At 45.2% G+C, this 16,789-nt stretch overlaps 1 protein-coding gene across 1 annotated transcript in view; it reads right to left on the bottom strand.

Moving 5' to 3' along the window:
- Positions 1-5,689: 5,689 nt before the first annotated feature.
- Abs (ATP-dependent RNA helicase abstrakt) overlaps positions 5,690-16,789 on the bottom strand; it is a 47,918-nt gene continuing 36,818 nt past the window's right edge. Inside the window, exons 11-14 of the mRNA XM_077688238.1 lie at positions 10,392-10,541; positions 10,235-10,306; positions 9,468-9,578; positions 5,690-8,766 (exon numbers count right to left, since the gene is read on the bottom strand). Of these exons, the coding sequence (XP_077544364.1) occupies positions 8,630-8,766; positions 9,468-9,578; positions 10,235-10,306; positions 10,392-10,541 (470 nt within the window). The 3' untranslated portion in view covers positions 5,690-8,629. The remainder of the gene's footprint in view (positions 8,767-9,467; positions 9,579-10,234; positions 10,307-10,391; positions 10,542-16,789) is intronic.

The raw sequence follows: 16,789 nt of genomic DNA, 5'->3' as shown, positions 1-16,789 counted from the left end.
TCTGGTAGATCCACCATCATCGGCTTATTGCGTTTCCCGCACTCAATTGTGCCTTTTAAACTACCTCTTCGGTTATTACTGAACCTTTAGTTCCTACTAAGTCAGTCCTACAAGAACTGTTCCCTGGCCTAAGTCTGCAATCTCTCAACTTTTTTGATCTCATTCTAATTGTTAGTGCACATCTGTTCCTTCACATTGACCAGATTGAATTGTCTCTGGAGCTTGACACTCCTAAATTTTTGCACTTGACCCCTCTCTCTTCAGAGAGTTCCCCAGTTTTTAGGCCTCCGTAGAGTGTTGACACCCTAAATGATAACCTAACAACAACAATCACTGAGTCACAGCGGCTAATGGAGAAGCAGCATGTAGGAAACCAACTGGAAAAACTAACTCAGCAAACAAAGGAACTTACTTCGAAGCGCCAGAAGATGAAATTGTCAAGTACGGTGGGTGAAACTGAACTAGCGGAGCTGTCAAATTGATAAACAGAAGTAAAACAAATGACATTTGTGCGTACAACATGGTGGTCATCGAGGAAACGTTAGAAAAAGGAGGAAGCTTGAAGGTAACGAGGAGGAAGCTGGCTATCGGCAGAGGCAGAATGTACACACTTAGAGATGAACAGGGTGACATTATATAAGCACAATATGGAAGAGATAATAAAAATCGCAGAACAATTTTACACCAGGCTATACACCAGCGACGGTGGAGCGGGGGAAACTACCGAGTCTACAAGCTTTGCTGGCGATGTTCCACCAGTAACGAAAAAGGAAGTAGAAAAGGCACTTTAAAGGCATGAAAAAAGGGAAAGCTGCAGGCGATGACGGCATAACCATAGACCTAAAAGAGGGTGGAGATATAATCCTAGAAAAGCTTGCTAAACTATTCTCTGAATGTTTAAGGTCTCTAAAGGTACCGAAAGCCTGAAAAAACACTAGGTAGTTTTAATTCACAAGGAGGGAGATAACAACAATCTGAAGACCTACAGACCCATCAGCCTTGTGTCGATTGTATACAAGCTGCTTACCAAGATAGTAGTTAGCCGCATAACCGCCAGCCTAGACTTCCAACAACCCAGAGAACAGGCTGGGTTCAGAAAGGGATACTCTACAATAGATCACATCCATGTCGTCAACCAAGTAACAGAAAAATGCACAGAGTCTATAGTAAACCACTTTCCATGATATTTACAGACTATGAAAAAGCGTTCGATTCAGTAAGCACCGCGCCGCAGTGATGGACGCCTTAAAGGACCAAGGAACAAGGAAGACCTACCTAAGACTCCTAGACGACATATATGAGGAATGCACTGGCAGAATTACCCTTCACAGGCAAAGTGGTAAATTCCCGATCGGAAAGGAAGTGCGACAAGGAGATACCATCTCACCAAAATTGTTCACAGCATGCGGTGGCTCAGTGGCTAAGGCGTTGCGCTGATGAGCACGAGGTTGCGGGTTCGATTCTCGGCTGCGGCGACCACTTTTCTGATGGAGACGAAAAGCAAAAACGCTCGTGTGTACGAGATTTCGGCGTATGTTAAAGAACCCCAGGTGGTCAAATTTAATCCGGAGCCTTCCACTACGGCGCGCCTCATCGCCTGCGTTGCATCGGCACGTTAAACCCTGCAATCAATCAATTGTTCACAGTATGTATGGAGAGTGTATTCAGGAGGCTTGACTGGGAAAACTTCGGCTTACGGATAAACGGCGAACGCTTTAGCCATTTAAGGTTTGCAGACGGCATTGTCTTGCTCAGTGAATCTGCAGAGCAACTCCAAAACATGATTTAGGAACTACAATTAGAGAGCTTTGGTGTGGGGTTAAAGATAAATATAAATAAAATTAGAGTGATGATAAGCATGCTGAACGCTTTTTTTTTTTTTTTAGCGTAGGGGACAAAAAACTGGAACAAGTACAAGAATACAACTATCTTGGCCAGATGGTCAGTGCTGACCCAAACCACGAGAGAGAAATCAGGCGCAGAATAGGACTGGGATGGGGTGCATTCGGCAAGCACTCGCAAATAATGAAAAGTAAGATACCTCTATCCCTAAAAAGAAAGGTATTCAACCAATGCGTCCATTTTTTTGCTTTTGATACTATTACGATATTCTGTTCCACAAACTTGAATCCTATGGTTTAAAGGAGCCATGAAGAGAAAATACAAGTTGGGTTTATTAGAAAGACTGCTTAGTCCCGATAACAATGATACCAATATCATCGCAATCTTCGAAAAAATAACGGAGATATTAACGAAAACGTGTGAAGCCGTGGCGACCCCCTAGCCAATTTCCCGCAACTTTTCTATGACGTCACGGAACCTTGTTTGTGCAATTGGCGCCCCCCTAACTGACCTGTCGCGACGACACATGACTGGACGTCTGTAATGGGGCCTCTAGTTCCATTTTACCGCATCACTTGAATGCTAACGTGCAGTTAACGGACTGAAAATTATGTTTTATTGTTGGCCCGTATGACGTCAGTCTCGCTCATAACACGTCACTGTGGCGCAAAATTTGAAAGTTATTAAATACTTCTTGCTTTTTTTTCGTTAAAAACGCATCTTTTGGGGCTGCAATGGAGCTGAGTGAGATACTGTATCCTAGTTCTTTCAAATTAAACGAAGTTGTATTTTCTCTTCATGGCTCCTTTAACCAAACCAGCTTTAAATTTCTTTAAAAAAAAAGAATTTTCTTATAAACAGGGAAGGTAGTGTTCGTGTTAATGATGCATATTCTAAGACTAAAATAATTAAGGTGTGCTGCAAGGTTCTATTTTAAGTCCTTTGCTGTTTATTATCTATATTAATGACCTTGCTCACTCTTAATGCCTCGCACTGTGTTCTATATGGTGACGACACCACAGTATCTCCGGCTGATAAATCTTTGTTCATTCTTACGTCTAACCTAAATATTGTTTTGATTAAAGTAACTAAATGGTGCCTCATCAACCACCTAAGAATCAATCCGTCAAAAACTAAATTCATGATTTTTAGACCATCCCAGAAACGCGTATCATATGTTCTAACCATTTCACTGTGTTCGAACACCATAACCCCATGTGACAGTGTCCTTTTTCTTGGAGTGTTCATCGACTCGCATCTGAAATTTCGTAAACACATTTATCACAAAAATAAGACGGCTTTTGTCATCCGAGTTCTCATAAAATCCCGTGAATTTTTTTTCACGCCAAGCCCTTCTATCTCTTTATTTTGCTTTCAATCACACATAGTATTGTTGCATGGGGTAACACTTATGATTGCCATCTAGCACCGTTACAACATATTCAAGATCAAGCTATTTGTATCATTACTAACAGCTCATTCCATGCTAACGCTTGTGTTTTGCTTCAACAGAATAATGTTAATGGTTAAAAATTTATTCTATTATACCATAGCCATGTTTTTGTTTCAACTGCATGTTAATAATTTATCGTACCAATTTATTGACAGACAACTATCACAAAATAACTCCACCAGATTCGCAGCCAAGAAAAATTGCTTATTACCCATAGTCCGTACTAACTATGGTCAGATGACATCCGCTTTTTCAGCTATCCCATTCTGGAATAGTCTTTCGGCAGAACTAAAATCATCATCATTCTTTTCCTTCAAACATATGCTAAAAATGTTTTTGTTGGTGGTGGTGGTAGTGATGATGTTTATTGACGGGTGGACCTAGCCTTGCGTGGTATGCCGGCAATTGCTCACCCGATCAGCACCTTTTTACCGCTATGCGCGGGAATTCACCATGACTCGCTGAGGCTTGTGACACGTGAAAATTGCAGGATTAAACGAAAGATGTCCCTCCTCGTTATCCAATGGCCTTCCGGGAAAATTAAATCGTTCAAAGAGGCATGCAGAGCGGCCATCCTTCGCAGTTCTTGTTGAATCGATGAATGTATTGTTTTTATAATCTGTATTGCTTTGTTACTGTTTATTTCATTGCCTAAGTTTCCCGAGTTGAGCTAGATTGTATGTATAGTGCAAGTGTCTAGTTCATATATTGTTTTTGGTGCCAACCTTTTTTGTCTTGTTTGAATTAGTATTCTGCTAATAATGTCCAACACTTATTCTTGCTCTCCATTTTGTTAAACCGAGTTCTTTGCTTTTTCTTCTTGTACTTTAGAGCTCCCTAAGCTGTGTTCATTCCTTTTAGTTGCTTGTTTTTAGTTACTGTTTGTTTGGTTTTGCTGCTTTCTGTCTATTCTTTATTTTGTAATTAATCAAGGGTCCCGTTGCAGTCTGTTGACAATGGGACCCTTGCCTGTATATTTACTTGAATGTTGGAAATTGGAAACCATTGGAAATAATAAAGTATTAAAAAAATGTTCTGTCCAGCCCCTCGTAAGACCCCATTCCTGCCGCGTAAGTGAGCACCAGACGTACATCCTGCTTTACTACCATCGTTCATACAGTAATGGAGGTTTTAACAAACTGTTTTACTTGAGGTTGCATTTCAAATGAACCCAATCCAATGTCTGAGTTTTTTCTGGTGGTTTCCATGATATTCGTATTCATTGCTTGAACCCAACCACCATTTTTAGGGCACTGCTGACATCTGTCTGCACATTGCTCAAGATGAGATAATTAGATACGTTCGCAGCCTTTCAATACGCTTTCATGGCAGCTACACTGACGTCAGTGCAAGCTATCTGTTCACCTCTTCAAGTATGGATGGCTGCCTTGCTGCTTTGTAAATTTTTCAAATTCAAATATATGCAATTTGATTCTAATTTTGAGCTATTCGATTTCCTGAGCAATTCAATTGAAGTTTGAATTTACAGCATTTGATTTTAAGAATAATTTGAAGATTAAATTTGAACACAAACCTGGTTATTTCTCGAAGCCAATGCTGCTGACCCGGAGCCTAATCCACTAGATCTCAGTCAAATTGACTTGCACTAGCCGTCTTTGGAAGAAATATCGTGTCTTCGAATTTTTATTTTACCCATTATGCACCGTCCCATGGAAAGAAGGCAGTTTCTGCACACATAACCGCAGCTGCACGCACGCTTGTTATCTTCAACGAGTTAATGATTACCTCGACCAGGGCAGGCAACCTTTGCTCCAGGCACAAGTGATGAGAGAGCCCCCTGCAGGAAGTTCCAGTGGGGCTGAGGTTGCGTAAGGGACAGCCATAAGCTGTGCAAGGGATAATGCTGCCTGAAAGGTGCCTTTGTGCAGCATTCACTCGGGGCCATCCGTCAGCATGCCCAACACACTAACTAAACTCGTGTCCACATCCAAGGAACCACCAAGAAGCTTCTTCTAAAAGTCCGCCGTAAGGGTTTTACGCTGCTTTTACCCGATTTAACTTCTCTCTCCGTTGTTCTGTCCATTCCGGAGCTGAAACCTTGTGTATAGACAGCAGGGCATATGAGCAGGGCCATTTCCCAGGCCGTGCGCCAGGCCCCACGCTGCTTGTGCAGTGGTGCACACCGTATTTCGCACAAAAAGTTTGCTGGTCCCAAACAGTTTACTATCTTTGTCAGCTTCCAAAATACATTGCTCTGCAGAGTGAGCGGTACCACAACTCCTAATTTGCAGGCAACTTCGCCACATGCAGCGCTGTCATTTTCATTTGTGTTTTTGTAGAAGTGACAACTGGGCTAGTTGGCACTGCATTTGGAACATCTTGATGGTAGCACACTTACACACGGACACTAAGAAAGGAGACGACAACCCACAGTGCTGACTCGCAACTGATCTTTTTATTAGAACAGACACACATTTAAATACTGAAACCTAAAACCCAAGTGATCACACATGCGTCACAGTTTATTGTGTTATTTCCAAAACGTGACAGGCACAAACAAACTGTGCGGATGAATGCGCGTTTTACCTTTACGCTAGAGAGCGATTCAAAAATTCAACCTCACTTCAAATTCAAATTCAAAAAAGCACCCCACTCCCTTTTTTCCTATATTATATGCCTCAATAATCTCGCGTGTTAACTTGTCCCTGCGCACAGATAGTATCACTGTTTCCTGGAACGAAGGCTTGCATTTGCACTTTGAAACGTGTTGAGCCGCGTGTGAGTAGGTGTTTCCTCCTAAAGACCGTTTATGTTCTAACAACCTAACATTAACACACCTACTTGTCTGTACTATATACACATGATCCCATGGAAATGGCATAAGGTAGACAACACACTTTTTGCGCGGTACAAAAGGAGACCCATGCTTCACCCCGTAACCCTTTCCAATGCCACACGACAAGCCTTTGAGCTTTCTGTCCACAGGTCCACAAATTTTGCTCAGTCTGTTGGGTGCTGGAAAACAGCCCTTACACCAAAGCGACCCGGAACATACCTCAAACCGTGGGACAATCTATGGGCATATGGAAGTACTGTGGGAAATTTCTTCTCCGCCGGTGCTCTATCGTCATGCACTGCGCATGTGCCCATCTTTTAAGACGAATGATGTCACCTGGGAAACCGGCATCTTTTAACCTTTGTAGCTGATCAGAAAAAGCAAAATTAAAGTTGAGGAGCGGCTTCTCAGAATGAGGACTGCACATCCAACAACACATGTGGTCAGGTTTCACTTCCAACCTAATGACAAAGAACTGTAGCTGATTCTCTTGGGGTAACTGATGTGTGAGCTGTAATCCTAGACCACAATCCGTGAACACTTGAACAATATCTCCAACAAGTTTTTCCATATCACAGGGTTGAACGAAAACATGAAATTTAAATCATCTAAATATCTGAACACTTTTGTGATTGAACTGCTGACATTACTGTGGATGCGTTTGGCTACTCTTCTTAGGATAATGTCGCTCAGAACACGTGCAACTTTCGACCCAGTACACACACCACAGCGTTGAAGGAACAACCTTCCTTTCCAGTCCACAAACGTAGAGTTTGTGGACTCCATCGCGGCGAACGATCGCAGCGCCAGATTCCTCGCTATTATTATTGTATGAAACTCTATGGTTAAAGCACGAGTGATTATGCAATTGGTGCAAGCCGCTCAGGGAACTGGGTTTACCTAAAAAATCTTAGCTAGTTAGCATAAAGAGATATTGGTCACACCGTAAGTAAAGCTGGCTAGTATTATGATACAAAGGCCAAAGCCAATATACCATCCATCTTTTGATCGATACTGCAGGCATTGAATATTTGAAACGGAAGGTCACCTTGTAAAATTCTTGATACGAAGGCCTTTCAACTATATGTCTGCTGAGGATGGGGAAAGTCGAAATCACTATTTCTTTTTAGAATTTGGGGGAATTTATACAGGCGAAAAATTCTCAATTAGTGACCAGCACCACTGGGATTTCAAATCAGCATTTTGCCGTCTGCAAAGTACCTTCCTGGAGCCGTCTGGGGCTCAGCGGCAGCCTTCAGGTGCCCCTTGATGGGGGGGCCGTGCTACGTTATCTCTAAGAGAGGGGGAGCCTCCCTCTGTTCCCACACCCCTGCCCCACTACAGCAATAAAAGCACCGAGGTGGACTAGCCGGTTTTCTGATAACACACTGCAAGGTGGACATAGTAGACAGGATTTCGCTATTCTGTGGCAAAGGCTACATTGGCCAAATGTGCTTGTACACCCTAAATTGGGAGAATGCTGAGTGCGAGTTTAATCGGTCACGGGGATTGGGCATTTGGCAGATCACTGCCGCTGCAGCTGCATGTGCACATACGAATTCGACAAACCAGTATCGTGCAGTCGCGTTGCATGAGCTGTGACAAAAATGTTTGAATCTAATCAGCAAATAAGCTGGAGGCACGTAAGCACCGTTTCCCTGGCTCTTTCCACGAAGAAATTTGATTCAAATAAATTTTGCAATCAAATCTGGTGTGTGCTACTTTGATCACGGCGACTCTATGTATTATTGTTTTGTTTTATAAAATATCACTTCATGTCTAATGCCTGTCCCATTCATGTCCTTTTATTAGCCCCCCTCATTTTTCGTGCTAAGAAATTATGAATCTGTTAAGACACCACAGGACTTCTTTCATGTATGGCTGCAGGGACCATTGTTTATCCATGCCTTCGAGGTTATGTGCTCACTGAGCTCATCACTTGCTATTGCTCTTATATGCTAGCAAGTCATCCTCCCAAGCCAAAGAATGCTTCACATGTAAAGACAATCATCAAAGATAAGTTTGCCCATAAAATAATGGTGGCTCGTGGGCCTGCTGAAGAACCATGGGAGAAGAACTCCTGAAAGCTCGTGGCTACAGCACTGCCACCTTGTTTTGTTGGAATTCGGTGCACTAGCACTCTCTTACCACTGTGAAAAAGATCAAAGGTATAATTCTTGCTTATTACAGCAACCTTATTCTGCCGTGCAGAAAGATGGAAGGTCACCTGCCCCAGTTTTCACACCCTCTTATGGGTACCCCAGCCAAGTCCTCAAATGAGCCCCTGCACGCTTGGGTGCATGCAGGTGCTGCTTCGCCATGTCCCTTTGCCAGCCACTAATGCCCAGCCTAATGGGGGCCAGCTGAGAGGCGGGTGGAGACACGGGGGAATTGTTGCGACTGCACCAGTGGCAAGGCTTTTGTGCAGAAGCCGGGAAGAAGGGACAGGGCTACCAGTGCTGCTTGAATTAGTGTTATTCCGCAGGATCGCAGCGACAAACTGAACGGCCCTTGGCTGTGTGGTAGCAGAGCGCCGTTCACCAGTCCGCACTGTTGTTGGCCAGGTAGTCTCTGCGGCCAATGTTGGACGCCTGCTTGCTCTGCATGGCCTCCAGCTTGGGGCAGTCCGTGATGCGATGCCCCAGGCCACCACAGTAGGAGCAGCCACGTTCCTCTGCAACGACACCCCAAGGGCCGACGTTGACACGGCTGGCCAAATGCCTCCACACAAGCACGCCACCTGTGAGGCTTCCCTCGAGACATTCGAATAATGACCAAGTTTTTGAACGAGGAGTACTTACAATTAGATCACCCGCCTTAATTGAAGTAAAAAGTGAAAGCTACAAGTACCACGGCAAACCTCGTTACTGCTAAGGCTGGACTGGCTCTGCATAATAATTTGTAGTCTGATCGCTAGCAATACGTATAAATGTACAAGTTCTCTAACTACATTGCACTTTTATAAAACCTAATCACTTTTACTTTGGTTTCATAAGTCAATCCCTAACTTAGTACCAATGTTTGGTCATGCAAACCTCAAAACTTAGAAGTGTCCACATGCATTTTATTCCACCAAAAATTGCTGGATTTTTGTTCCACTCACTGGGCAGTTTTCCTTTCTGCTAGAGTTGCAAAAAGGAAGCATGAAACATTTTCAGACCCATGTACTGCACTGTTGCTGCAACAGACGCTGTGGTACACAGCACTGCAAGCACGTTTGGGGCGCACAAACACGGTGTGTGCACTGGGTCGTGCAAAGCTCAACAAGGCCACTGCAGACAGGCACCTGGGCGCCCAATGGCTTGGCACACCGCTGTGGCGCCAGAAGGACGAGGGAACAGCTCGTGCGCAACACGCAGCTCAGCAGGTGCTCACCTCCAAGCTCCAGGTACTTCTCGTTTTCCGACTGGAGGGCCAGGAGAAATGGGGGCACATTCTGCTTGGCTTCCAGCAGCAAATGCTTCATGTCCAGGAGCACTGACTCATCTGCAAAGACATGGGCACGCAACTCTCACCCATTGGGACAGGAGTACCAGGTGCGCTCCCTCCCAACTTAGCCAGCAACAGAAGAAAACCCACCGATGTGCACTTTGGTTAGAAATAGATACCAGCGTGGTGCTCGCCTCTGGTCCCAAACCATTGTTGCATGGAAACAACAGACGCATACTGCCACTGCCCCAAGAAAGCAGAAATGTAAACAGAAGGAGGGAACAAATACTGAGCTGGGTGAAAGAAGATTGGTTGATTGATTGTGGGGTTTAATGCGCTGATGAGGCGCACCGTAGAAGAGGGCTCCGGATAAATTTTGACTACCTGGGGATCTTTAACGTGCGCCGAAATCTTGAACACAAGGGCATTTTTGGTTTCCGCCTCCATCAGAAAAGCGGCCACCGCGGCCGGGAATCTAACCCACGTCCTTCGACTCAGCAGCACGCCTTAGCCACTGCGGCAGGTCGGGTGAAAGAAGAACTAATGAGATGAAAGCACAGCTTTTCAATTAAAGCGCATGACTGTATGGTGTGAATGAAACTGAGAAGGTATCAGCAGTGTTCTACAAATGGTATGCAACACTCTCTTCTCCACTATGCCGCTAATGACTGGTGCAGGGAGGTTCAAACACCGCCAGGTGACAGTGATCGTACCACAAGACTTGTTGATGAAGGTTGTTGCAATTCCAACTCGACCCGAACGCCCCGTACGGCCGATGCGGTGCACTGAAAGCAGAAGGTCACCCACACAGGTTAGGACTGGCCTTTCACCATGCATGTGCAACAGATGCACCCCAAGCAACATGCGCACCATAGTTTTCGATGTCCTCTGGCATGTCATAGTTGATTACGTGCTGTATGTTCTCAAAGTCCAGGCCCTTGGAGGCCACGTCTGTTGCCACAAGGACGTCCTTCTCAGCCCGCCGGAATGCGTCCACTGCTCGGGATCGCTCCTCCTGGTCTGCCAAGAGAGAGAGAAAGAGGGAGGGGAACAAGCTAGCCAGTCAGCTACGGCTACCTACTGAAACCTGTGGGATACCCTGATGCATTTCCAAGTTCAGCAAAGGCACTTGTTAGCATTTTAGCTTGGCTAAGTAACCATTTGCACTGGCTGTGAAAAATAATACATTGTCCCACAAGTACAAAGTACAGCACTCAATATGCTCTTGCAGGCAGTGATTCAAGCTCTGCACCAACTGGACCACACAATTTACCACAGAGTAAGAACACCAGAAGTACCTTCTCCAAGCTAATCAATGTATTTTCTCTGTGACCTTGATGCACGATTCAGTTAGTCCATAGAGTTTACGGTGTCCTTTGCCTGCACGGGAAAAGGTGAAACTACAAAATCAGAATCGCTAATTGTGAAGCTTAATACTGATTGTAATAGTTTAGCTACATGGTGCCGGGTCAAAACGCATCAAAATCTCTATTATTTTTAGATCTCAACACAAAATAATCCCGGAAAACTCTTCCATTTGCCTAAATAGGACTCAACTTCTTTGCTCTGATTACGGCACATTTTTAGGCATTGAGCTTGATAAAAATCTCAAATATCAAAAACACATCTCTTTGTATGTTTAACATAAAAAAGTAGCATATGAAATACCAATATTAATTAGGTTCATCCTTATTTTGGGTTGAAGACTAATTTCATTGTACTATGCCTTCATTCATAGTCACATTAGTTATTGCACATCGTCTTGGGGCAATACATACCCAATGCACCTGTCCCCCTTGAAACGTTTATTTTGTTGGTTTCTAATTTGGTGAAGTATTCTCTTTGCATCGTCGCATTCAAATTCTTCAGCAGAAGGCTCCCTATTGAAATTATTACTGCTAACCGGCTCCCACTTCAGAGCTGCACTTGTTTTGCCTTTCATAACAATCCTAAAGCTCAAACTAATTACGGTAAACAAGCTGTGCATTTTTTCGCTGCTTACGAGTAGAACTGTTTGTCTCATTTGACAAAAAGTGCTTCGAATATTCATTTTTTTAAGGAATAGCTTACGCGCACACCTTCAGTCCATCTGAGTTCATTTTGTTTACTTTTATCCCCTGTTCTGTTAGCTTTTTTTTTTACTGTACTAGTGCAAGCTCAGTTCTGTAATATCTGCATTAGTCTGTTTCAACATAATAATGTAACCACTGTTTGCTAAAACATTTCCTTGTTTATGCTTGTATTATAGGAGGCCCCCCTGCAGTCTTTGACTTGAGACCTCCTCCTGTACATAAACACGGTATATTGTTTCTCCATTGAACAATAAAGCACCATCGAATCGAAGGGTTCCGGCCTGCGCTTGTCAGCACCACTGTTCCGGAGACCCCAGAGCAACAATGTGGCTCAAACACCACATTGTCCATGCAAAACTATCCTCGCCTCAATTTTGTTTACTTCAGGAGTAATTAAGACAAACGTGGGGCATTGTACTGAAGTGCGCTACACTGTTGAAGTTTAATTGACCGCACTACAAAAATTCTGATGATGTTCAAATAATGCAACACTTGGCTCAGTGTTCAACACTGCAGAAGATATCCCACTGTCAGGCAGTGTTCCAGGATCTTCTGGGCAATAGCCAAAGTTGCTGTTTTCCTCCCTTTCCGTCAGCCTAAAATGGACACTCAGCATAGCCCACAGCATACAGGTTGACGCACAAGGATGTTTGGCAACGGTCTTAAGTGAACTTTGAATAGAAATGACTCAAAGTGTGAGCAATAAAATGTTCAGTATAATACTGTGTGTGCGTGCGTGCCTGTCTGCCTGCCTTCTCCCTACCTATCTGCGTGCACGCGTGCGTGCGTGTTGTTACATGGCGACAGGAAATGCGAGACAGAGACCACGCAGGTGAAGCAATGTATCCACAAGCATACACAGTTTCGTCTTTGGCCTACGATGGGGAAGCGGAGCACTATGCCCGACTGTCGATTGTCCACCTCATCTGCAATAAAACACACGCACATGCGCACGCAAATGTGCATGCACACATAAATTAGGTTTAGTAGACTGCTTTTCATTCAATTCTGAAGAACTCCATAAGCTGTGGCAGTGCCCAATCGTTACAAATTATACGTACAACTTTGAAGTGAAAATACCCATACTGTCGAGAGTATCAGTTAAAAAGGAGAAAAACTGAACATCTGAAAAAGTACAGCTCTTTATCAAGGCTGTCTTTCCCTTTGGCAAGCTAATGAGCTGCTTAACATGACAGACTAAGGGAAGTGTTTATAAAGCAGACGAAAATGGCGTATAACCACTGTAAAAGCTGTTTTAATTATAGTATCAGGCAGTGTAGATTTTGTAAACATTGTGGGATTACTTGTGCAAATTGAAGTCTGGAGTCCCTAGGCCACGTTTCGACCACTTTGGGTGCGTTTATACGATTTAATTCTGTAGAAAAATAAATTCAGAAGTGCTCTCCTCCTCTCCGCATCCTCCTTGCTGATTTCCTATGATGTTTCGTGTGACGACTCCTCTTGCAGGCTTGGCTAGGCTGCGCCTACTGCGCAGCTCGCAGACCCCGACAGAGTTAGTCGGCTGGCCACTGGTGGGTCTTCGCATTTTATTTGCAAATATAATACTAAGCCACGACAAGATGTGTGCCCGGAAGAGTGTGGCTTTAGTTAGTTTGTAGACTGTACGAAGCTTAGTGAAGTCGATGAGGTCAAAGCATCTCCACACAAGAGCACATGCAACGCTTCGCTTACTTTGCTTCACTAAAGCTGTAAGCTGCATATGCCTGCGCAACTAGTAGGCTAGTAGAAAATCTAGTTCCAACTAAAGGCAAGGGAAGAGTCAGTGAAGTTCATATAGGTAATGAGGAGTTAAAATCAACCGAAACTTTTATTGCAAAGTGTAAAACCAAGGTACGCGAAGCACTTTTTGTGCAGGGTGAAGTAGCACCGCAGTCCGCAGCACGACCTCACCTTGCTATGCTTTTCCTGCCTAAAGAACGAGCCGCTAGCAATAAGACATTCCTGGGGATTTGGGGGATGCTTCTGCACAAACGTTATTCAAGAAACACTCATCATCTAAGCTGCCGGGAATGCCGAAACTAAAAAAGAATGAACAGCCCATGCGATACCCCCGCCAACCTTCGGACTACAAAGTCCTGGCTCAATGACTCCAGGCAGCCCTTAGTACAGTGGTAGGCCCACACCAGACTAGCGGTTTTAAAGGCCAAACAATAAACTTCAACTTCCGAGAAGACCGTATTACCCGGCTAGCAAGCCAGAACACGAGAACCAAAGCCGCAATCCCCACCGCGGCTGCACGAGGACGCCGGCGAGGGTTCATTCGACTCACCAGAGGTGCCGAGGATGCGCTTGGAGCCAGGCGATGTCGACAAACCACGCTTTATTGCTCGGTCGTAAAATGGAACACGCACTGGACAGGCTGTCCCGAGCTTAGGTGGGGGACAGAGCCCCACGAGCACGGTAAGCCGTCCGTGGCCGCCGACTCGGGGTCGAGGAGCACCAGCTCCGTGGTCTGACCCGCACGGTTCCAGACCTCTCAGGAAAAAGCCCTAATCAGAGCAGTCCTGCCCTCAACGTAACCTCGGTTGGAGAGAAGGGTCTCCAGAGGGGAAGGAGGGTGCCACAGGGGAAGCCTGCCACTAGAGGGCCAGCGCTCCGTACGCTGATATCGCTGATGGGGAAGTGTGCACTGCACATGCATGAAGGCGCGCACGCTCGCGCGCATGGAGTATTCTTTCCTCAATGCTCGCGCGGCTTTGCCGCCAAGGCACCTCCCCGTCTTGGCGGCGCCAGGCAGCTTGCCCTAATGGCACCGCGCGGCCGGCATGGGGACCCATGTGGTCCCCACACACTGTACGAGGACCACTTGTGAGGCAGGAGAATTACAGTTAGCTCCATTGGTTGCAATTCAACTTGAGCACATGAAAGCATTCAGCAGGGTACAACAGTCTTTTCTGTTCACACTACTAAGGCACTATGGAATAGAAGACAACCTGATGGAGTGGATTCAGATATGCTAGTCAAACCACAATAAGCATAATCTTAGATGGGCAAATAGGAACCCCCATCATGGTACAAAACTCTGTGCGCCAAGGATGTCCCATGTCTCCCACTGTTTTTCGCCCTTTATCTGGAGCCACTGTGCCGCATGGTGGCTGCTTCCAACAGAATCGAAGATCTCATTATGGGTGGACGGGAGCTCCAGGTGCTTGCATAATGCCAACGGCGCCACCTTTGTTAGCTCAACGGCTACCCAAGCTGGAAAAGTGCTCCTACTGGCACACCAGTTTTATTAACATGTGCTATTTATTGTTTATTGTTTCTGTGGTGCCGAGCTGAACCTAGAAAATGCAGAGAGGGCCTGGTTGTGGAGGTGGTTGGACCGTGATGAATCATATCTAGGTGTAAAGATCGGCTTAGGCAAAGCGGTGGTGCCTCAGTGGAAACCAAAAGTTGACGCGGCAGAATGGAAGCTTCACCCATCGAGAAAGCTTCACCCATCGGGATATATCAATTTACACAAGGTCCCTTTGGGCAATATGGTGGCTTACACCATGATTCTTTATGCAGCGCGCATTACCACCATTGGTGCTGGCTTGGTACTGAGGCTGCACCTCTTGTGAGGAGTATTTGTTTGGCGGTCTCAATAGAAGCCCATGTGCCACACTAACCTCTTCTGGAGTGTGGAGGGGAGAAGCATTAAACTGATAAACGCTGAACTCAAGCTTCTAGTCCAGTGCTTCTTTTATTTCCCCCACCAGGCTGATCCGTTCCTTCAAGCGGCCATTCTAGGCTCCCGTCACTTGCCTCCGTGGCTTGCCACATCAGTTCCCGTAGATTACGGCTCCCGCATCACCGGGTTCTACAAGTGAAGGCTTCACTGCAGACGCTGTTTTCGTGGCAGTACCTGCTTGCCATCAAGCTGCGAAAGCTATGCTGGGACTTGGCAGCACAGACACTGCTACCGCCTCTTTACCATGAGCCTTTTGTCCCTCAGGGTGGAGACAACGTGCTCCAGTGAGTTAGGCAGTGGCCAATCCCAGTCAGCACTGAAGACTTAGTCACGGCTCGTCAGCAGAAGCGGGGCTTCTTGCTTCCCCAGCCTCCTGTGTGGAAAGCAGGAGGCTGTCGAACACGTTTTGCTCGACTGCAACAGGACAATGTGTTTTTGGGGTTAAATCCAATCATGCACCCGAACCTCGTGGCGCGTCACCTCGTCGGGCCTCAAGTTTTTATGCCAGGTGGTGGACCATCCCATTGTTTGTCACTGTGTCCTCGCCAAAGGCCTCTATCCCCTTTAGAAAGCTATGGGGTAAATGTAGTAGTGTGCAACCTCCACCCACAGCCCACATGGCGGCATTTTCCGTGGAGACTAGGATGGATGATTAGTGCACTTGGAAAACTAGGCTCAGACATGGAGCTGCGAAGAACGCTCACCCGAGGCAGCGACACACTTAATAAAAATACAAGACAAGCAAGGAGAAGTGTAAATATGAAACCTTCTAGGCCCACGCAAAATGGTGATAGCTTAACAGGTCAGTGCATCCCTGCCTTCTTTGATCAATCCATCCCTTCGGTTGTATATATATTATAAGAAAGATAAGCACCAGCAAATAAGGACCATAGAATTCTTTTCATTATGACATATATAGTCTTTGTTGTTGTTGTCAGTGTTCCTTTTTTTTGTCTCGTGTTTTTCAAGACCAAACGAGTCACTTTAAGTACCACAGAACAGTGTATGCTTCCTTGGTTTGTGGTCACTTTCTTCATTGTTTTGTGTAGTTCACTGTCATTTCATTACCAAAATTTTTAACCTATTATGTCTGCTGCCCTAGCTACTACTGATTAACGTGTAACCTTCTACATACCTTCTATATTTTTGTGTAAATCAAAATTAAGTTATCGTTACAAAAAGGAAAAGAAATACCCTTGGGGCTTTGGCCGAGTAGTCTGAAGCATTGGATGCAATGCATTGCAACGAGCAAGTTTGAATACCGATTGGATTTATCAATATTTTTTCAAGTTGATTTCCTTTTATGTAGGCAATGTTTTCTATACTGAATTCACCATTTTGCGCTGCAACCTTTATTTTTCCATGAGCGAGCTCGCAGAATGCGTGCTGACTGACACTGACGCACTGGCGAGTTCTCGTTGGTGGGGTGTTGACATAAGCACAGGCTGCTTGCGGGCGCAGTGCCGAATCAGCCCACTGTCGGCCTGGTGCGAACACGCCTC

This window comes from Haemaphysalis longicornis, unplaced genomic scaffold, assembly GCF_048455015.1.
Source record: "Haemaphysalis longicornis isolate Haplotype H1 unplaced genomic scaffold, Haemaphysalis longicornis Haplotype H1 scaffold_1, whole genome shotgun sequence".
NCBI lineage: Eukaryota > Metazoa > Arthropoda > Arachnida > Ixodida > Ixodidae > Haemaphysalis > Haemaphysalis longicornis.
Note: the sequence above shows the minus strand (reverse complement) of the source record. Positions and strands in the feature narration are given on the sequence as shown.